The sequence below is a fragment of the Panthera pardus genome, unplaced genomic scaffold (assembly GCF_024362965.1).
Source record: "Panthera pardus isolate Hobbes unplaced genomic scaffold, ASM2436296v1 HiC_scaffold_21, whole genome shotgun sequence".
NCBI lineage: Eukaryota > Metazoa > Chordata > Mammalia > Carnivora > Felidae > Panthera > Panthera pardus.
Window position 1 is genome coordinate 6926944 of NW_026526777.1, and position 21485 is coordinate 6948428.

The following is a 21485-nucleotide window of genomic DNA, read 5'->3' on the forward strand; positions in this document are numbered from 1 at the left end:
CTCCAGGCTCTGAGCTGTCAGCACAGAGCCCGATGTGGGGCTGGAACTCACAAATCATGAGATCATGACCTGAGCCAAAGTGGGACGCTTAACCGACTAAGCCACCCAGGCGCCCCTGGAAATGGACAATTTTGTGGCAGTGCATCACATGTCATTCAAAGTAGCGTGTCCAAAATACTGGCATTAGAAGCACAGACAGATCCGGGCCCGTCAGGTCTATGAAGACACAAGCACAGTTATGAGGAGGCATGTGCAGAATGTTTATTTCTCGAGCTCACAAGACTGAGGTGTCCTTGGAGTGGCGGATTTGATGGCGTGTGGAGCAGAGGCTCAGGCTGGGGCCACCCTCCCGGCTGCCTTGGTGATGGCCCGTCCTCCAGTGGCTGAGCCAGAGAAAAGGCTCACGTAGAAGTAGGATAAGTCATTTTTGGAAATTCACCCTTGGAGGGTGATTGTAATGGAGACAGATGGGGTTTAAGCAGAAGACGAGGAGGAAGAACGAAGGAAGGACGTAAAAGAAAGGGCTGGGGGCACTTTGCAGAAGGGTTCTGTAAACTATGTGACCCTGTTCCTGCTAGCTTGGTCACGGGCCAGTGTGAATACATTCAGTATCCATGAATCGGTTTTGTCGCCCCGGCCCGCCTTCCTCTGTTGCTTTGCTTCTTGAGAGAAACGTCAGATGTTAGAGGAAATGTTGTAAACTGTGTATTATTCTGTTATTAGGATCCAGAAAGTGTGATATGAGCACGTGGAAACGAGAATGAGAAAGCTAAAATGGAGCCACGTGGAAAGGAAAGAGGTGAGGCAAGGACTTCCCGATGAGCCCAGGGCTGTGGCAGGAGAGAGCAGGTTTTAATTATAGACCGCATGATGGTAACTGTTTCCAACTGAGTCCCTCTCCCCGCATGGATGTTAGATGTGAACTCGAAGAGAAGAGCTATGTCATTGTGCCAGAAGGTGGCACCATAAGAACTTCCTATAAGAAAAGGGTGGCCAACGTAAGCAGGACCCTTCATATTTTTCCTTTCGAAAAAAGTCTAGTCGTCAATGTAGATTCATATTTTTGACGACATCCGCAACATATGTGCACCCCTTAAAGTGTTGTCAGAAGATTCATCTCTCCCCTCCTTTTTTGTATACTTGTATTGCTCATTCAGTGAGAGATTATATCCCTGTAAAAGGAAAAAAAAGAAAAACCCGAGGGTTTAAAATAAAATTGACATATATGTATATGTGTGTGTGTGTGTGTGTACCTATATATGTGTATGTATATATACAATTACTTGAGGAATACATCTTTTTAGCAAGTTATTGTGAGGTTACACTAGGTGGTTAGAGAGGAAGGAAATTAGATGCTCACCCTGTTCTTACACTCCTGTCCTGTTCTGGGCTGTAAGGATTCCTTGTGCCCGAATATCTCCCCAATGCTAAGCAATCTCTCAGACTCCGGGGGGACCCTGTGCCGGAGGTAGTGGGCATTTCTGACCTTAGCAAACAGCTCTAAGAAGGTAGGTGTGACGGACTCGCCTTTCAAGTTTCTTGCACATTCCATGGGATTCAAGGGACTTTGTTTCCCCGCATTGGGGTCTGGGTTTAGGCTGGCATCCTTTGGTCTGGTCTCATCCATGTGTGCTGTTCTACTTTCACAAACTGGGCTCGAACCAGGGCCTTGGTCTAGGGTGTTGATGGAGACATCTTGATGTTGACACAGAATAGAGATGCCCTTGTTGGAGTCTTTGCCTTTTGGTGGGCTCATGAAATCTTCTTCTTGGGCTTGTGGCTTCTCGGCTGTGAAGTGAGAAGCTCTGTAATTTTGAGATAGCGACTGCTCTTTGCTTTTCGTGGCGTCTTTGAAGCCAGCGTGATGGAAAAGAGGCATCTGGGACTTAGTTCTGTACATTTCTTGGGTCATGTTGGTGGCCAGCACTCTGGGGAAGGAGGTAAAAAGAAGAAAGATCTGTGAAAAACAACAAGAAGGCCCATATTTTGAGTTTTCCAGGTGTCAGACCACGGTCCCCTTCAGTTGGTATCGGCTGAGGTAATGAAGTGGCTGAGAAGGGGGTGGTCACAGAATGGGGAAGTGTCTTGTTGCTTAAGGAGAAAAGGCAACATTTTCTCAGGGAGAGGATGACTTTGGGAGGTCAGTTGGGAAGAGGGATTCAATGGCATCTCCATGAGTTTAGCAAGCATTCTCTTACCTAACGTTATTAGTGTGTGGACCTCCATGCTTCTTCCCTCTTGGTGGTGAGGACACAAGGACGTCTTCTGGTCTCTTCTGAATTCCATTCCACAAATCAGAGGAGAGCTTTTTCTTGACAATATCTGCTTTGAGTTAATGAATAAGGGTTATGGGTTGATCGTGTCTTCCCCAAATGTCACATGTTGAAGTCCTAATCCCCACAGCACCTCAGAATGTGATCTTATTTGGAAATAGGGCCTTTGCAGAGATAGTCAAGTTAAGATGAGGTCATTAGGGGGAGCCCTAATCCATAGGGCTGGTAGCCTTATAAAAAGGGGAAATTTGGACACAGACACAGAGGGAAGACAGTGTGAAGAGATGTAGGGGAAAGACAGCCATCGACACTGTAAGGAGAGAGGCCTAGAAGAAGTCCTTCCCACACAGCCTCAGAAGGAATCAACCTTCCGGACACCTTGATCTTGGACTTGTAGCCTCCAGAACCATGTGACAATAAGTAAGTCACCCAGTTAGTGGTTCTCTCTTATGGAAGCCCTAAAAACTAATCTAGTAAGAGAAGAAGGGAAAGGATGCTGGACTCTGGGCAAAGAAGGAGCATGTGAATACCCTCTGACCACATACACATAAGGCTGATCTGCCATGATGGATGAAGACAGAAAACCTTACAGCTATCCCCCGGTGTGGCATGACCTACGACATGTTAATAAGGATTTAGAAACACTGAGATCAGAGGTTTAAACCGGCTGTGGGGCCCGTGGAGGTTTTGCTTTTGAATGTTGTACTTGACAAGCCTGGTGTCTTCAAGGCAAAATAACTAGGTGTGAGCGATACCCAGAGATGGCGCCCTATTGTTTCATTCACCTCAATTATGTGACCTCCTTCTCGCCCAAACCACGAGCGGCAACTGCTGGCTGTGAGTAAGTGGGTTTTTCACTCTTGGAGTAAATGTTTCGGCATCTTGTAGTCATGGTCCCTGTGGAGGACCCAGTTAGTTTTCAAGACACCTCATGAGTCGCTCACTTGGGGTTGAAAGCCTTGCACTGGTTTGCTTTAATGGGAGTGGGTCCCCTGAACCTGCACTGGGGTTAGCAGGCACCGGGCAGAGGGAACATGTCCAGATGAGGGGACTAGAATTCACATTCATCTCCTAACACTGTTTCATCCGATCATTGCCTTGGAAGGTAGTCGAGACAAGAGATAGTCTTTTGTGAGCCCTTCTTCCTCCGTCACCTGCTTGCGTGTGTGCGTGCCTGCCTGTATGTGTGTAGGTCTGAACCATGTAAGAACTTCATCTATTTCCTATAAGCCAGGAGATTTTTAAGCTACTTCTCCCGCCCAGGCCATTCTTCTGCAGTTTAGCCCTGTTGGGCCAACAGGCTCAGAAACGAATGTATCTTTTCTCCAAAACTTGATCTTTCTCCAGGGTTCTCCTGTGGAGGCATGCCACCTGTATGCCTCCAGCTATCCAACTCACAAGGCTGTTTGGATGCCTGCCCTGTGCCAGGCAATAGACTCTTGACTCTGGTTTTAGTTCCTCCGGGACGCATAATTAATCACAAAGCTCTGACAATTCCACTTTCCGAATATCGCAAAATACTTCTTTTCCTCACTTGGCCGATTCCCCAGTTTAGGCCTGGGCTTTGGAATTCTCCTAAACATTGCAGCCAGAGGGAATGTGTCATCTCCCCACTCCCAGACGCGATAGGGTGAAATCTAAACTCTTTTGGAAGACCCATCACCCTCTTCGTGATCAGAGACACTGTCTACACCGCTTTGCGTCTACACAGCGCCTCCCTCATCTTCTCCTCGCCCCTTAGCCTCCTCAGTACCGGGCTGTTTGTAGCAAGCCTTGTGCACACATGCACACGCGTTTGTACGTGCTCTTCCTTCTCGCAGGAGTGGCCTCACTCCACATGTGCTCATGACAAACCACACCCCCCCCATCCCTTCATTCTCCCCCTCCTCTAAGATTCTGCTTACACTCTGCCTCTTTGGGGAGATCTCACCTCAGTTCCTTTGATAGACATAGGAATCTTCTTACACTCGTGTCCTACTATGCAAATAACTCTAATTTAGTAATTAGTATCTTGTATCATCATTTTTTCACAAGCACCGCTACCTTCCAAATCAAATGTGAACATCGAAGGGGGCACAGACCATGGTTTTTTGTTTTGTTTTGTTTTTTTCACATTTACATTCCTTCACCTATGGGAGTAGCTGTCACAGTGCTTTGTAAAGTCCGGTCCACGAAATACCTGTCCCAGAATAATCTGCCTTAGTACCACCTCAGTTGCGAATGTAGATTTTTGAGCCCGATTCCCAACCTGCCGATCCAAATCTCTACAGATGAGGGCTGGGAATATGCACTTTAGACAGTCCACCACCTGGCATATAGTTGAATCTCAGTAACAATTTTGGTGAGTGAATCATGGGAAAACACTGCCCAGTACAGTGCCTGATAAATACTGAGACTTAATATATATTATTTCTTCCCCTTTCCCTTAACTTTACCATCTAAAAGTCTGAGGGTTAGAGAGGATATAACTTTCTGAAGGACGTAGAGTTGGAGGCCCCTGAATCAGTTTTCTGCCTCCTGGTCCAGATTTTCCCCACACCCCCTGCCGCTGGGGCAAACTCTCTACTCGGCCAGCACAGCCACCTACCTCGGGGCCTGGCCTTTTGCATGACCAGCGCCCCCTCCCTGAAAATAGGTATATGGCCTTCAGTGTCCTTTCTGAGAATGGAAGTGGGATTCAGCCAGATGGCTTCGAAGATTCTTTGCCAGTGTGTGAGCTCTTAGTCTAGTTTGTTGTAACCATTTAAGACAGGGAAATGGAAAGCGGAGAAGTTCAGCTACTTGCTCTGAGTCATCTTTCAGACCCAACCTGGGTTAGAAATAATCCCCAGACCAGCTGTTTGGACATTACTCTTCACTCCTGTGTCCACATATTAGCTGTGTAGACCTAAACACGTTTACATTGATTCACGATGCCTGGTTTTCCTCTGGAACATGCTGCAGCATTTTCAGGGCTTCTGAGTTCCGGCACCTGCCGTCAGTGAGAAGGGCCGTAGTTTTGCCGAGCTGGGGTGGATCCTTTCCATGCTGATTTTTTTTTTTTAATGAAATTTATTGTCAAATTGGTTTCCATACAACCCCCAGTGCTCATCCCCACAGGTGCCCTCCTCAATGCCCATCACCCCCTTTCCCCTCCCTCTCACCCCCCACCAACCTTCAGTTTATTCTCGGTTTTTTTTTAAGAGTCTCTTATGGTTTGGCTCCCTCCCTCTCTAACTTTTTTTTTCCTTCCCCTCCCCCATGCATGCTGAATTTTGAAGTAATATCACAACCTAATTCTTTCAAGGATGGATGCGGCTTCTATAAACTACACAACGGTGGCAATTTTCAACAAAGCAGTAGCAAGGTTTAATCCTGTAATCATCTTTTATTGACTGATTGATTAAGGCCTAGGAGAAAACACTTACATGACACTGATTGTGTGTTTAGGTCCTGTTCCAAGTGCTTGCTGAATCCTCAGATAACTTCACAAGGTAGGGAACGTCTTTCCCATTTTACATGTGAGGAAACTGAGGCATAGACAGGTCCAGCAAGCCACCCAAGGCCTCACTGCTAGGAAGTGACAGAGTCAGTGTTTCAACCCTGACAATCTGGGTCCAGAGTCTATGTTCTTAGCCACCATGTTTTTTTTTTTTAAGTTTATTTTTATTTATTTTGAGAGAGAGAGAACAAGAGGGGGAGGGGCAGAAAGAGGGAGACAGAATCCCAAGCAGGCTCTGTGCTGTCAGCACAGAGCCCAAGGGGGGCCCACACTCACAAACTGTGAGATCATGACCTGAGCCAAAATCAAGAGTCAGACGCTTAACTGACTGAGCCACCCAGATGCCCCAAGCCACCATGTTTTAATGGGATCATTGAGAAAGGAGTTCTCCTTCTCAATTTTTACTGAATGGTGTAGACAGCTTTGGAAAGTCCGAGATTCTGGACACCGCCGTGTAGTCCTTCGTTCTGCCACGACCAGTAGCTACGAACTAGGAACTAGTTTTTGAAGTTAGTTACATTATTTTTGTTATCACTACTTAACGCTATAGTCTCTGTGAACCAGATAGCCTTCTAAGTGATGTATACATTTGGAAAGGGTTATTCTGTGGAGACTGGGGGTGTTTTGGAAGAGCAATGGTATCAAGAATGGGAGCACACAGCTTATAGGTAAAGAGGCCTCTTTGGGAAAATGACAGAAATATTTGCCCTTTGGCTTATGGAGTCAAAGAAAACACAGTACCAATACACCACGATGGCTTATTTGAAAATTTCTAATCGAAGCCAGATCTGCAGGCTCTAGTGGGAACACACGTTAAAGCCCAAGAAGGGTGGTTGAGAAGTTCCTTTTGCCCAGAAGGCAAGGAGGCCCTCCGTGTCTCCAACATTGGAGAGTGTTGAAAATGGCGGAATGCTCTGTCCTCAGCCCTCTCGGAGGGCGGCCATCAGTTCGAGGATAGCTGCTCTGTGGTCGCTAAGCCCGGGGGTCTTTTTTTGGCTGTTTTCACTTCCCTTTCCTAAGGCGGCTTGCACATTGACAGTTGCTCAATCCATGGTTGTTGACCAGGTGTAAAAAAAAAAAAAGAGGTGAAACCAAATCCACCCAGATGTAGTGAAAGGACAGCGGAAGGAGACATAAGAAAGAAGGCAATGAAGAACTTAAGCGAGGCAGAGCTCATCTGAAACACAGAAGTGACTGGAAGCCTGAGAGGTATTAGCTCAAAAAGGCTTGTTGTGTGAGCCTCTCCAGCGAGCTGTGTACATGAGGAAGGAGGGCTGTGGAAGGGAGGGCAGCCTGAAATCCAGGTCGGGTCAGGGTTTTGCTTCCTTGGGATTCAGGCCCCTGAGAGAGCCCTCTTAGGAGGTGACGGTGTCACTCTGGCCTCAGCCCGATGGCTCGCCGCCCTGCCTTTCCCCAGAGCCGGAGGCCTCACCTTCCCGCAGCCTCTGCAGTTCTTTCTGGAGCTGTCTCTGCTCGCGGGTCAGCAACTTCATGTGGTAGAGGCAGACCCGCTCCAGTCTCTGCAGTCTTTGGCTGAGCCTGGCGTCGGCCTGCCTGGCGTTCTTCCTCTCCAAATCGAAGTGCTTAGACAGAGGCCCCCCGACCATGTGCCTCTCCATCCTCTTCCCGATCTAGGGGCAGTAAAACAAGATTCTCCCAGGCCCCGCGATTCACCCGATAGAGCAAGATGGGGACCCAGACCCCTAGCTTTCAATCAGGTTTCAGCGTTCGATGAAGTCACACCATTGGGAACTTTGGCCCTATCCTAATGGATTCCCAGATTGAGGGCAAAATCATTGCTCTGAGGCTCAGTGTCCTTGTCAATAAGATAGTGATAGATGATAGGGTCCCCCAGGGCCCCAGTCACACTGCCGTGAAGATCAAGCATACGAATAACTCTTTGGGAAAAAAATAGAAACACTTTACATCTGTAAGGCATGATGCCCCCAATAAAAGAGATCCTTCTGTTCCTTGAAGCCTCCCCAAAAAGCCTGCTCGGGGGTCTAGAGAGGATCTGGGACTTAGGCGGAGATATTCTGGGGCCCCTTCTGTTCATTCATTCACACATGCATGGGTCCACGCAGCCTGTTAGCCTACCAGGTGCTAGGTGCTATGCTAAGTGTTGAGGGTGGTGGTGACTGAGTCACAGTGTCTACTCCCAAGGGGGCTTTCAGACTTCTGGCTGTGGAATCCAAGGATCCACACCAAATCTGAACAATCAACATTTCGAATATGGGAAGGGTCGGGACCTACTGGTCACAAAACGGTGCAGGCATCCCAGACCAGCAGTCTGGGCGGCACTGGTGAAACAGCTTGGGTTGGACGCCCTCACCCGTCTTTTCAGAGCCCCATGGTCTCTGCCCTTCTTGTCCCCCGATCCCCAAGCCCAAGCTGGCTTCCTCCTCTGGGGAACTCTATCGCACACACAGGCTGGACACACCTTCCTGGCCTTGGAGTCCTTTGCAATACATATTCAGCGCTGAGAGCACAATATGTGCCCAGGATATAAATGCATCGCTATCGATGGAGCTTTGGTGATAATAATGCAGGAGAAAGCTTGGCGTTGAAAGGGAGGATAAGGCCAGGGCCCAGGAAAGACGCGTTAAGACAGCTTGCTTTATAGTCTAAGTGTAGACTGAACTTTAAACAAAGGACGGGTGGGTGGCACTTACCTACAAAGCCAGGTTGCTCACCGAGAGAATGCTGCTTGTATCTTTTGCGGCGTGAGGCTGAGACTGGATTAATGCACTTGTTTTCCTTCAGAAAATTTAGGAGTTTGGTGTTGAGGAGCGAGGAGGGAGAGGCCGGGCGGGGGTGGGGGGTAGAATGTTTGAATACGTTTTAAGCTCTCTCCCATGCCACCTCCCCTACACGGGCATGCTAACTCCCTGGACACGGGCACCAATCCCAGTGCTCTAAATAGCTCTGTGAGTTAAGGAAGACTGCCAGCTTCCAGCCCTCCCAGAGCGGGGCCCACAGCGCTCCTTCTGGGTTGTGTCCATGGGAACCAAGAATGAAAGCAGAGAGTGTCTTGCTGTACTCACAGTCTCTCTCCTTCCCCGCCCCCCCTCTCTTTTTCCTCCTGGTTTGCCATACCCTCCCCTCCCCCCGCCCACTACACTCCTTCCTGCCTCTTGGGAATCACGCTCCCAGAGAAGGCACCCAGTTTTGGTTTTGGCTTTTGCCTTGGTCAGAATGTGCACATTTTGTGGCGAGAGTCGTGAATTGTTTCTTTCTGCATTGTTGCACACCCTGCTGGCTTTTCTCGGGCTTCTACGTGTCTTGTGTACTTCATAGCTTCTTGAGATTTTCAGCTGTGACCACAGAATTAGGCAAACTGAACTTGAAGTTGACTTTTGTCATCAGAGTTTGGAGAGCTGCGGCAGAAGGCCAGTTGAACTACGGGTTGTAGAACAGGATATTAAGTGGGATTTTTACTGTTGCCGGGGGTCGGGGGGGTGGGGTGGGGCTTTGCTGGAAAACAAGAGGCACTCCTGTGTCAGTCTAAAGAGGATTGCCAGTCCTAGGACCTGTCCATCCCCCCCCCCCCCCCCAGAGCTTGCTGAGAGGACTGAAAACAGCCCTATTACCCACAGTCATCACCTAGCAAACAAGCTATTATGAAGAGATTACTGGGGACAGGGGGAGGGAAAGGGGAAAGCCATTATTCTCTCAGCAGGAGGTAATTCCCTTCCCATCCCTTCCCATGAGGTAATTCTCTCACCTCCAGAATTTAAATGAAGGCGCTGGGGATTCCAAGAATACCAACCTAGAGCTTAGAGTGCCAGCAGGGGAAGAGACTGGCAGCTCGCTCCCCAGAGGGACTCGATGACCCACAGAACCTCAGAAATATTCCCCTTCGCTGCCGCCAGGGCTGATGATGGTGAGGGATTTCTTAGAAAAGCTGCTTACTCCGTGTCATCTTGAGAGAGAGCTGAGAAGGGAGGCTTGGAGAGATAATCCAAGGCTGGAGGACAGGAATGAGCCTTAGTGTGGTGAGTGTGCAAGGGAATGGTGGCCAAACCCATCCTAGCTCCCCTTGGTCCTTTGAGAGTGCCAAAGAGGACCTCGGCAGCTTCCTGGCTCCACGTGAAGGGGCAGAGGGGTTATAGAAGGAGGCAGAAACCATGGAAGACTCTAGGTCAAGTAAGGTAATACTTCACCAGAGCGGGTATAGAACTACACGCCGGGCCAAAGGAGCAGGGACAGAGAGAGCTGACTGAAGGTGAGCTTCCTCGTGAAAATACATCTTAAGAGCAGAGCACAGCAGGAAAATAGGAACCTCACAGGTCAGGGAAAGACTAGTAGTGCCTCAGCACCACCCAAGCAGCCGTTATACAGGAAGAGCTCTGCCTCTTCTGTTCCCCTTTGACCCCTCAACCTCAGAGGGGTCAGATATTGAGAAGACAGGGAGGGGAAGTATACAAAACAAGACCATGTTCCTCGTGCCACCCCAGGGGTTGGAGAAGGAAGACTGGTAAATTCTCTCCCAAGTCCCTTGGAGTCTAGTGAGGGAAGGGTTTAGACTGCATATGGGATTGGAACTTCAAAGTGGACTGGACTTTTTATAGCCAAAGTGGCCGGAGATGTGGAGAACCTGCCCATGATACCATTAAAGGGCAAGAAAGGAAAATCAACAAAGATAGTCATTGGAAATGTAAAATTGTCATTCCCAGATCACATCTTGCTGTCACCACTAGAAAAAGGGGCAGTTTCAACTGATCATTTAAATAGTTATGATTAAAATAAATTTTACAGAGTGTATTTTATTTATTTGCATTCGTGCACTTTTCTGTCTCTCTGCTTTATGTGGAGGTAGCATCCTTTTGTAGTAAAACACATCTGTGATCAAATAATTCTGTTATTTATTTATTCATTTATTTACATTTATTTATTTATTTTGAGAGGGAGAGAAAGCACAAGCAGGGGAGGTGCCAAGAGAGAAGGAGAGAGAGAATTCCAAGCAGGCTCTGTGCTGTCAGCTCAGAGTCTGACACACGAATCATGAGATCATGACCTGAACTGAAATTAAGAGTCAGATGCTTAACTTACCAAGGCATCCAGTTGCCCCTAGTTCTGTCATTTAATACGATGTATGACTTTGTTCATTAATTTGTCGTATTCCCTGGTTTCCTCATCTGTGAAAAGGACTAATAGTGTATGTTCATCATAGGACTTCTAATAGAATTGAATGAAAGAAGAAATGAAAAGTGTTTGTGCATAGTAGATATTCAGTAGAAGTTAGTTCCTGGTTTCCAGCAAAGATGGAGTAGCAGGAACTAGATTTACTCTTCTATATGAAACAATGTAAAAATCAGACAAAATTCATGAAATGATTTTTTTGTTCCATTGGACATCAGACAGATAGGATAGCAGTCCCTGAGAGAGCAGAAACAAGCCAGGGATCTTTATGATTGCCAAGCTTACTGCTGGAAAGAGTTTGCAGGCCACATCATAGGAATGGGCAGACAGGCAGTGGATTCCCTGAGTTGAGGAGACAGAGCTAGAAGTCCAGTAAAACAAGGCAGCTAGGATCAGCAGGGAGGAGTACCAAATTCAAGAAGCTCAATGAATCCCAAGCAAAAGAAACACGAATAGAACGACTCCAAAGTATACAAAATCTAACTGCTAAAAAAAAAAAAAAAAAAAGTAATAAAGAAAGAGAGAAGACAACATTTACCAATATCAGAAATAACAGAGGGGACATCACTACAGACTAGATAGATAGTAAAAAGCTAATAGAGTATTATAAATATGTTTACACCAACAATTTGACAAACTAGATGAAAAAGACAAATTCCTTGAAAGACATAAAATGCCAAAGATCATTCAAAGACATTGATCAACTAAATACCCTCATACAGATGAAACAAACAGAATTTGTAGTTTAAACCTTCCCGCACAGTAAACTGGGCAATTCTACCAAACATTTGAGGAGCAACTAATACCAATTTTACAGAAACTCTCCCAGAAAATTGAAAAGGAGGCATTATTTTTATGAGGTTAGCCTAACCTGGATACCACAACCAGAAAAAGACATTACAAGAAAAATGAATACTATAGAACAACATTCTTTAAAATTTTTTTTTAAAATTGTTTATTCCTTTTTTGAGAGAGAGAGAGAGGCACAGAGCCTGAGCAGGGGAGGGGCAGAGAGAGAGGGAGACACAGAATCTGAAGCAGGCTCCAGGCTCCGAGCTGTCAGCACAGAGCCTGACGTGGGGCTCAAACTCACAGAGTGTGAGATCCTGGCCTGAGCTGAAGTTGGACACTTAACTGACTGAGCCACCCAGGTGCCCCAACATCCTTTGTGATCATAAATGTAAAGGTCTATGTTATCAAATATATCAAATATATAAAAAGGATAATTCATTATGACCAAATGTGGTTATCCCAAGAATGGAAGTGTGATTAACATTGGAAAATAAATCAATGTGAATCATCATATTAACAGACGAATAAAGAAAAGTATATAATTAGCTCCCTTGATAAATAAAAAGGATGACAAAATCCAAAATTCCTTCTTGGTAAAATCTGTTAGCAAACCAAGACTGAGAGGGAACTTATTCAGTCTCATAAAGGATAGCTATGAAAAACTGATAGCTAACAATTGTGCTTAATTGTGAAAGATTGAATTCTTTCTCATAAGATCACAGACCAAGCAAAGATGTCTACCTTCACCACTTATATTCAGTATTGAGATTAAATTGAAGTTTTAAAAAGTGGCAAAACCATTCTTGGTGATAATACAGAGCAATTGAAAACTTTTAGGCCTTGCTGCTGGAAATGTAAAATTGTGTAACCATTTTGGAAAAGAGTTTGGCAATTTCTCATAAAATTTAGCATATACTTACATAAGACCCAGCAATTCTACTCCTAGGTATTTAACCAAAAGGAATGAAAGCATGTACTCAGAAATAAAAAAGCCAAAACATTGTTACATACAATGACGTGAATAAATCTTCAGACATGATACTGGTGAAGGAAGCCAGTTACAAAAGACAAAATGATTCTATATATTTAAAATATCAGGACAGATGCAATTACTCTGTAGTGACAGAGAGTAGATAAGTGGTTGCCCAGGTTGAGAAGTGTGGATGAAGACTGATGGCAAAAAGGAATGAGGGAACTTTCTGGGGGAGATAGAGGTGATTATATGTTGCATGCATTTGTCAAAATCAACAACCTGGAGACATCAACTGTGAATTTTAAAGTATATAGATTATACCTCAGTAAAGTTGATTGAAAAAATAACGAATTTCAACTTGTCAAAAAGATTCAGGAGGCTTCTGCTTCCACCATGAAGGATTGAATTCTACAGGAATTGCCCTTCTCCCTTAAAAACCTGGGAGACTGAACAAAATATATAAAGCGACTGTTTTCAGACATTGGACAGACAATGCATGTTTGTGATCCCCCTGAGATAAGATACAAACAAGGTGAGCTCTGTACCTGCCCTAAATTAGTGCCTAGAAGAAGTTTTCAGGCTGTGGTTCAGGAAGGGGCAACCAAGACAGAGCCCAACTGTCCCTTTGAGTTGAGCATCCAGACAATGGGGTTTGGGCAGGCTGCAGAGGGTGAAGGTACAGAACAGAGTACCAAACAGGACGTAAATACACGGGAGGGGGTAGGAGGTCCGGAGATCTGCAGAGGGGTCCCTTCGAGTCTTTGGCAGAGTATTGATCTACTTATGCAAGGATAAAATGTCCAACAAAACTGTGGATTAACAAATAAAATGGGGTATATTCATATAAAAAGAACTACCAACACATGAAACAGCATAGATTAATCTCAAAAACATTATGCTAAGAGAAAGATGCCCATAGAAAAGACTAAATCTGGGTGATTTCACTTATAGAGCATTCTAGGAAACATAGACAATGTGATAGAAAGCAGACAGAGGCTGCTTGGAGCCAGGGTGGGGAGCACAGATTGACTTGAAAGGACAAGAGAAAAGTTTTTGGGGGGTCCTGGAGATGTTCTAATCTTATAAAAAATATTGATTGATTGATTTAAAAAGAGAGAGAGAGGGGGAGGGGCAGAGAGAGAGGGAGAAAGAGAATCCCAAGCAGCCTCTGTGCTGTCCCTATGGATCCTGACACGGGGCTCGATCCCACGAACCGTGAGACCATGACCTGAGTCGAAATCAAGAGTCAGATGCTTAACCGCCAGCGTCCCGAGATGTTCTAATCCTGACTGTGATGCGTTTGCATAAATATTTCGTTCATCAGAACTCCTCAAACTGTATACTCAACATTGAATTTTATTGGATGAACATTCAAGTAAAGCTGATTTTTCCAAAAAGAAGAAGAAGAAGAAGAAGAAGAAGAAGAAGAAGAAAGCCACAAGAATCCTTCTGAAAAGGCTCTACGGACCAACTGTGTTTGGAGGTGGTTTAGGCACCTTAATTTTCTGTCCTGAAAATTAAGAGGGAAAGGATCCAGCATCTATGCTGTCTTTCCTGTACAAACTGTATTTTTAGGACACTGAAAGAGTAGATGGAGGAGAGGTTTTCTAGAAGGTTTGCAGCTACTTGCTCAGAAGGAACGAGAGCAGTAAGAAAACAATTGCTTTTAAGTCTCTGTTGAAGTCACAAATCTAGGCAACAGTCCTCAGTGGTTCTAAAACCTTGGCTGGAAGGTCGAGGGGGGACTTCATAATGGAGGCATCAGCTGACACACTTTGAAACCATGGTTTAATCTTAGAGCCGCTAAACAGGGAAAAGCAAACCTTTTATTCATCATGAATACGCTGAAAAAATTCACTTGCCTCAAATATTCTGAACTCAAACCCAATCAAACCTCTAGGTCTGACTGACAATTCATAGCAATGTGAAGAAATTAACCAACAGCTAGAGAACACCAAATCTAGAATGTGGGTCTTTCTAAAGAATTATCTGTTTCGTTTTGTTTTTCTGACAAGCGTATAGCAAGGGGAGAAAAAATCAAGAAAGGGCCGCTTCTAACAAAATCCTCTTAAGGGAAATAACAACCGAGGCGATGTGTGGACTTCTTTAGATCCTGATTCCCACCAACCAGCTGTGAGAAGCCCCTGTGGGACAAGCAGGAAATGTGAACAGAAAATGGGTATTAGAAGAGTTAAGGGGTTTTGCTGATTTGACTGGTTGTGATAATGGCTTGGCTCTTATGTTAATAAAGTCCTTATCAGTTCAAGGTGCATATTGAAGGCTTTACAGATGAAAAGACCTGAGATAATATTTTGTATCTGTTCTAAAATACACCAGTAAAAATAAAATCCTAAAACTAGTGCCTAAGTGTGTGCATATGTGGGAAGAGCGGACACGAAAGTGGCAAAAATGCTAATTATTGAAGCTGGGATGTGGGCATGAAAGGGTTTATTAGATGAGTCCTTCTAATTATGAACATGTTTTAAAATTTCCATAACAAGTAGTTACAATTTTTTTTTTTTTTGAGGCAGCCAGATTGAGGGGAAGACTGACTATATTCAAAGGAGTGATAGGTACACTTTTAGCTGAGTTTTATTTTTTTTATTTTTTTTTAACGTTTATTTATTTTTGAGACAGAGAGAGACAGAGCATGAACGGGGGAGGGTCAGAGAGAGAAGGAGACACAGAATCTGAAACAGGCTCCAGGCTCCGAGCAGTCAGCACAGAGCCCGACGCGGGGCTCGAACCCACAGACCGCGAGATCATGACCTGAGCCGAAGTCGGCCGCTTAACCGACGGAGCCACCCAGGCGCCCCTTAGCTGAGTTTTAAACAGCAATAACGGAAATCAGAAAACCGTGGGATATCTTCAATATCCTGAAAGAGAACATTATCAATCTGAAATTCTTTTTTTTTTTTTTAAGAGAGAGGGCACAAGTGAGCTGGGGATAGAGAGTGAGAGAGAGAGAGGCGGGGCTCACCTGGGTCTCGTGTTTTTACTCAAAGCGGGGATCGTGCTCACCCGATGTGGGACTCGAACTCACCAACTGTGAGATCATGACCTGAGCCAAAGTCAGATGCTTAACGACTGAGCCACCCAGGCACCCTCAGCCTAAAATTCTATACACAGTAAAAGATATTTTCAGACGAACAAAACAGAGAATTTGTTCTGCACTAAATAAGATTCTAAAGGATGTACTTGAGGCAGAAGGAAATGTTCCTAGATGTAGGGCCAAGATTCAGGAAGGAATGAAGGGCAGAGTATGAATATGTGGGTACATCTAAATGAATACAGGCTCTATAAACCTGAGATTTGGAAAATAAGATATGTAATGCACAGTAGTAAAGTATGGGGCTTTCAAAGGAGGAGGGTGGTGACATGTCCTGAGTTTCTTCCATCGTCCAAGAGAAGAATAAAAACACTTATTAACATTACATTCCTTGTAAACTAAGATTCATGTTACCATGTCTGGGATAACTACTAAAAGGATTAAATAAGAGAGTATGATTTACAAACTGGTACAGGATAAGAATGCCAGTGGAAAAAACAGTCTAAAAAGGGAGAGAGAAAGATGGGGAAAGAAGAATGTATAAAATAAGGTGGAAATTTAAGTCCAAACATATATCAGGAATTGTGGATACAAATGACTAAATGCTCTAATTAAAAGACTGAGTTTTGTTTTTTTTTTTTTTTTTTAAAGAACGCTACTGGCACTGAAATGGTTATAAATCTAAATACAAATAGAAATGAGGAAATCATGTGAAATTTCTCTATTAAATGATGGTTACTGAGATGATCCAAATATTTTCATATTGTTCCCCCGAACATGAACTTGATATTTATAAGGTGAAAATTGAAATAGGTATAAGAAAAAAACAGACACCCAGAATCACAGTGGAAAAGGTTAATTCGCCTGTATCAGTAATTAACAGAATCAGTTAAGAATCAATAAGGACATGGGCCATTGGAACAACACAGTGGTAAACTTCACCTTATGAACATATAGAGAAAATCACCTTGCTGTTAAGAAAGGTTCCCTGGGGTGCCTGGGTGGCCCAGTGAGTAAAGCATCTGACTCTTGATTTTGGCTCAGGTCATGATCTCTTCGTCCGTGGGATTGAGCCCCACGTCAGGCTCTGTGCTGTCACTGCAAAGCCTGCCTGGGATTCTCTCTCTCCTTCTCTCTTTGCCCCTCCCCCAGTGGCTCGCGCTCTCTGTCTCAAAATAAATAAACACATATAGACATCTTTTTTTTTTTTTTTTTTTTAAAGAAAGTTTCCTGGAAGCTGTCACAAGGTACTTCTGCTCATACCTGACTTGTTGGCTTGAACTTGAGCTAGCTTCAAAAAAGACTGGGCAATGTGGCTTTTGTTTGTCTGTTGTTTTTGTTTTTTGTTTTTTGTTTTTTGTTTTTGAATGTTCACCACACTTAGTATGTGACAGGCTACAATCAAATAAGCACTGCTTGGGGCAAACGTTGTTCTAAATGCAAATGCAAAGCCTGAAATAACTGGCAGTGCTCTCTTATAAGGTGGTTTATCCAGATGGTCAGAATATGTTAATATGATGTTTTTTAGATGATATTTGAAACAAGGCACCATCACATGCATGCATGCGTTCTTACAGAGAAGTTCAAAATCCCCCCATGTGTTTATGGACACCAGTCTGGAAACACCTGGGTCAGGGAATGAGGCTCACACACAGATTTTCAAGATACGGCCCCGGCCTCGTGTCCCGCTCTCCCACATCATCTCCTGTGCTGTTGGCATTTCTGCAAAGACTACATGAATTCCTGAGGCTCCAGGTCTCTTGCTGGCCCTTTTCTCCCTCCCTTGGCTCTTTGGAGGAATAGGAGCTTGCCAATGGGACAGACGGGCACCTTTATCACCCCAGAGGGAGCTGGGCACACTTTTCTCTCTGCTCCCTTAACGTATGTAAAACATATAGTACATTCGACATTATTATTACCACTATGTTATTATTATCACAACCCCCAACAGGGACCGTTATTGCGCTGCAATTTTTTAAAACGTCAGTATCCTCTAGCTATTTATTTCTTTGTCTGTCTCTCCCACCGGTGTGCATACTCCTTGAGAGCAGAGACTTGAAAAAAGTTCTTGGTCTCTTCAGCAGGTAAGTGTTCAGTGCGTGTTTGCTGAATTAAAACTTCCTTAGGAAAAAAATACTCAGCAAGTTAAATAATCTTCCCTGGAAACTTACACAACTCAACCTTCAAATTTTCCTGTTAATTAATAACCAAGAGGATGTTGGGGCTTCTCTTACCACACTGAAAAGGGGAGAGTGGTTTTTTGTAAGAGAACGCCAAATGTCTTACTAACATTTCGAGTGGGGAAGACTGTAGCCTACGGGACACATCCGTGCTTGTCATGGTTATCTCATATTATTGAAACTTGACTCCTTTTCCCCTTTTGTCTCCACAGCTGGCTCATTCTCGATTTATAGATGAGCTTCTTGTCTTTTGTCTTCCCGTGTTATGTTGGAACATTCTGTGAGCTTGTTGGCCTTCCAAGCACCAGCAGCCTTCACCAGGGAGGAAGGGGTACACTGAGGTGCCTAGGACGTGTTTCTTTGGTGGGGATGGGGTGTGCTAGGAGCGTGGGCTGGCCAAACACCTCTTTGTTTCTGGTGACGAGGCTTCAGCCTTCATCACACAGTGATAAGGGCAGCAGCCACCCTTATCAAGGAAAAAGTACACAGAGTTATTGGACCAACACGCTCCTAATCTCCCCATCTGTTTCATGGGTAACTTTACATGGCGTGTGGCTCTCCATAGTGACATAATCCTGTAATATCCACCCCGCCTTCAAAACTAAACATCTACCTCTCCTCGCGTGCTCTGAGCGTTCAAGAGGGACTGTATTAGTCTCCAGTCCTGCCATAGCAAAGTGGGCAGTTTAAAACAACAGAAATGTATTCCCTCCTAGCTCTGGAGGCTACAAGTCTGAAATCAAGGTGTAGACAGGACGTGTTGTCTCCTATGCTTCTGGAGGAGGAGTCTCCCAGCTTCCGATAGCTCTGGACTTGACTTGTGGCAGCATGCTGCTGCTCTCCGCCTCCATCCTCTCCTGGCTGTCTCCTTTCTGTGTCTGTTTTTATGTCTGTTCTTGTCTTTTTGTATTCTTTTTTAAAGGACTACTTATTTTTGAGACAGAGAGAGACAGAGCGTGAGCAGGGCAGGGGTAGAGAGAGAGGGAGACACAGAACCCGAAGCAGGCTCCAGGCTTCGAGCTGTCAGCACAGAGCCCTATATCCGGGGCTCGAACTCACAGAGTGTGAGATCATGACCTGAGCCAAAGCCGGACACTTGACTGAGCCACCCCGGTGCCCCAATGTTTGTTCTTGTCTTAAAAGGACTCTGGTCACAATGGATTAGGGCCCACCTGATTCTGTATGAACTCATCATTTTAAATTGATTACGTCTGCAGAGACCCTATTTTGAAATAAGGTCACGTTCACAGGGACCAGGGAAATCCTATGGAACCCTTTCTTTTGAGTTCCCTTAATTTTTTAGTTCTAATTTTTGCAAATAGATAATTTGTATATGCATAGTTTTAAAATGTTTATTTATTTATTTTTGAGAGAGAGATAGAGAGGCAGAGAGATAGAGACAGAGAATCCCAAGCAGGACCTGTGTTGTCACTGCAGAGCCTGATGTGGGGCTTGAACTCATGAATGGTGAGATCATGAGCTGAGCTGAAATCAAGAGTCAGACGCTTAACCAACTGAGCCATCCAGGTGCCCTGTATGTTTTTTAAAATAAAGGCATTGCTGTCATTAAAAAATTTTTGTTTAATGTTTCTTTTTGAAGGAGAGAGAGACAAAGTGTGAGCGAGGGAGGGGCAGAGAGAGAGGGAGACAGAATCCAAAGCAGGCTCTAGCCTCCCAGCTGTCAGCACAGAGCCTGATGCAGGGCTTGAACTCATGAGCCGTGAGATCATGACCTGAGCCAAAGTCAGATGCTTAACCGACTGAGCCACCAAGGCGCCCCCCCACCCCAAATTGCTGCAATATTAACATTTACTATATTCACTAATAGGAGTTACGCTATTTTAATGACCCAACATATCCTGTTAATCTATTAAAAATTTTTTTTTACATTTATTTATTTTTGAGAGACAGAGTGAGACAGAGCACAAGCAGGGGAGGGGCAGGGAGAGGAGACACAGCATCCGAAGCAGGCTCCAGGCTCTGAGCTGTCAGCACAGAGCCCGACGCGGGGCTCGAACTCCTGAGCCAGGAGATCGTAACCTGAGCTGAAGCCAGACGCTTAACCGCTTAACTGACCGAGCCACCCAGGTGCCCCAGTCTACCTTGTCCCCATTACTGATTCCTCTTTTCCCCTTGAACTGCTTATCCATTACTAAACCCTCTGTACCCATCCGTTAGAATACCTCTTGCTTCCATTTCTTCCTTAATACTCACTGCCATCATGCTTTTGACTCCTAAACCATGATAACGGACTCCTAACTGATTTCCCAACCCTGGTCTCTCCTCATACCGTTGGATTAGTATTCATGTAACCCCATTGTTTAAAACTTTTCTAGACTATGTCTTTGATGAATGAGAGAAATGCTTTAACTTGGGAGAACTGGAAGCTTGACATGGAAACAACTCTATAGCGTGGGTGATAGAAGGGTTCATGTTCTGTGTGTCTTACCAATATGGCATCAGGACGCATAATATCCACAGCAACGAGCACAATGATCTCCAACATGCCCAATCATCCAAGAGAAGTCAGATTTTGACACTCACTACTTACAAACAGAGATAATAGAGCCAGTATAACTTAGATATTGAATATTGATATAAAAGAGATTTTTGTAATAATATTTAATATTTGGTAGGTATGAAATGAAGATCTACTTTGTGCAGAAAATTTGGAAAATTTTGTCGGTAAAATAGTGGAAAAACGTTCTGTGGGCTCATCAACCTATTAACATTTTGAAATGCTTCTGTCTAGTCTTTAAGGAGGAAAAGTGTCTAATGAGGGCAGTTTAATGAATGTCTAATGAATGTGTAGTCTCTCTCCAGGCCACCACAGACCTCTTTACCCCTCTTATTATCCCTACCTCTTCAGTCTCGAACTATTTTAACTTAGCCAATACATGCTTATTCCATCAATGTTTTCCACACGTTCGTTTCTTATGTCTAGGAGCTGAGTTGAGGCTTCTTCTCCCCAAACCAAGCTTCAGAGGAATTGGGGTCTTGAGGATTTTCCAAAGCATCTTGAATCTTATGGCGCCACCTGCTGGAGAGAAAGGAAGTAAGGCGATTGCAAACCAGCAGCACCCGGGAACCTTCCCAGAGGAGATCTTCAAGAGTGGGGGGCAAGAGCACGAGAGAGGACGGTTCTGGCCACTCTCCATGGAGACCCACAGGCATCTCTGAACATTCTGACTCAGTGTCTCCTCACATGCAGAAGACCGACATTCCTTTCAGGCTCTTCCCTGTACGTCTCTCCCTCTACTCCCATCCCCTCCTCATTTCCACCATCTTTGCACTGGATGGCGGTTCACAGGCTGGGTTATTTATCCAAAGAGGTTACTGTTTGAGAAGCTAGAGTCCTTTCTTGAGATTTGGCGCTTCTTGCCCTCACATCCACTCCCTTCTTAAGGAGCCCCAGAGCCAGGGATTCTGTTCCTGCCCATGGCCGCCCATTCTGAAATTCTGTCACTGCCACTATCAAGAAGTTTCCTCCACATCAACTGTCATTCTTTGCGGGTTAGTTCAACACACACATGCACTGAGAGTTACGCTGTGCTTAGTAGTTGGAGAGCTGTGGCGAAGGTAAAAATAATTCTTG

General features: G+C 44.8%; 1 protein-coding gene and 1 long non-coding RNA gene across 6 annotated transcripts in view; one reads left to right on the top strand and one right to left on the bottom strand.

The window, feature by feature from the left end:
* LOC109276651 (uncharacterized) overlaps positions 1-21074 on the top strand; it is a 34079-nt gene extending 13005 nt beyond the window's left edge. For 2 of the 3 annotated variants that reach the window (XR_002084780.2, XR_002084781.2), the window contains one exon: positions 724-814. This is a non-coding gene — a long non-coding RNA (uncharacterized LOC109276651). Of the gene's footprint in view, positions 1-723; positions 5747-20834 lie in introns of those variants that run through there. The other variant, XR_008424534.1, reaches the window with a different exon arrangement.
* Positions 247-8770, bottom strand: CCDC190 (coiled-coil domain containing 190). 3 transcript variants are annotated; one of them, XM_019465732.2, is made up of 5 exons: positions 8427-8770; positions 7187-7385; positions 2199-2322; positions 1361-1928; positions 247-1172 (listed from the first exon to the last, which is right to left on the bottom strand). In XM_019465732.2, exons 2-5 carry the CDS (start codon positions 7371-7373, stop codon positions 1056-1058), a joined length of 996 nt encoding a protein of 331 aa, XP_019321277.2. In that variant the 5' UTR covers positions 7374-7385; positions 8427-8770; the 3' UTR covers positions 247-1055. The 3 variants fall into 3 exon arrangements, with proteins under 3 accessions (XP_019321277.2, XP_053764921.1, XP_053764920.1); XM_053908946.1 differs by having other exon boundaries at positions 1063-1172; positions 1528-1928; positions 8427-8768; XM_053908945.1 differs by lacking the exon at positions 247-1172 and having other exon boundaries at positions 1349-1928; positions 8427-8769.
* Positions 21075-21485: the final 411 nt, after the last annotated feature.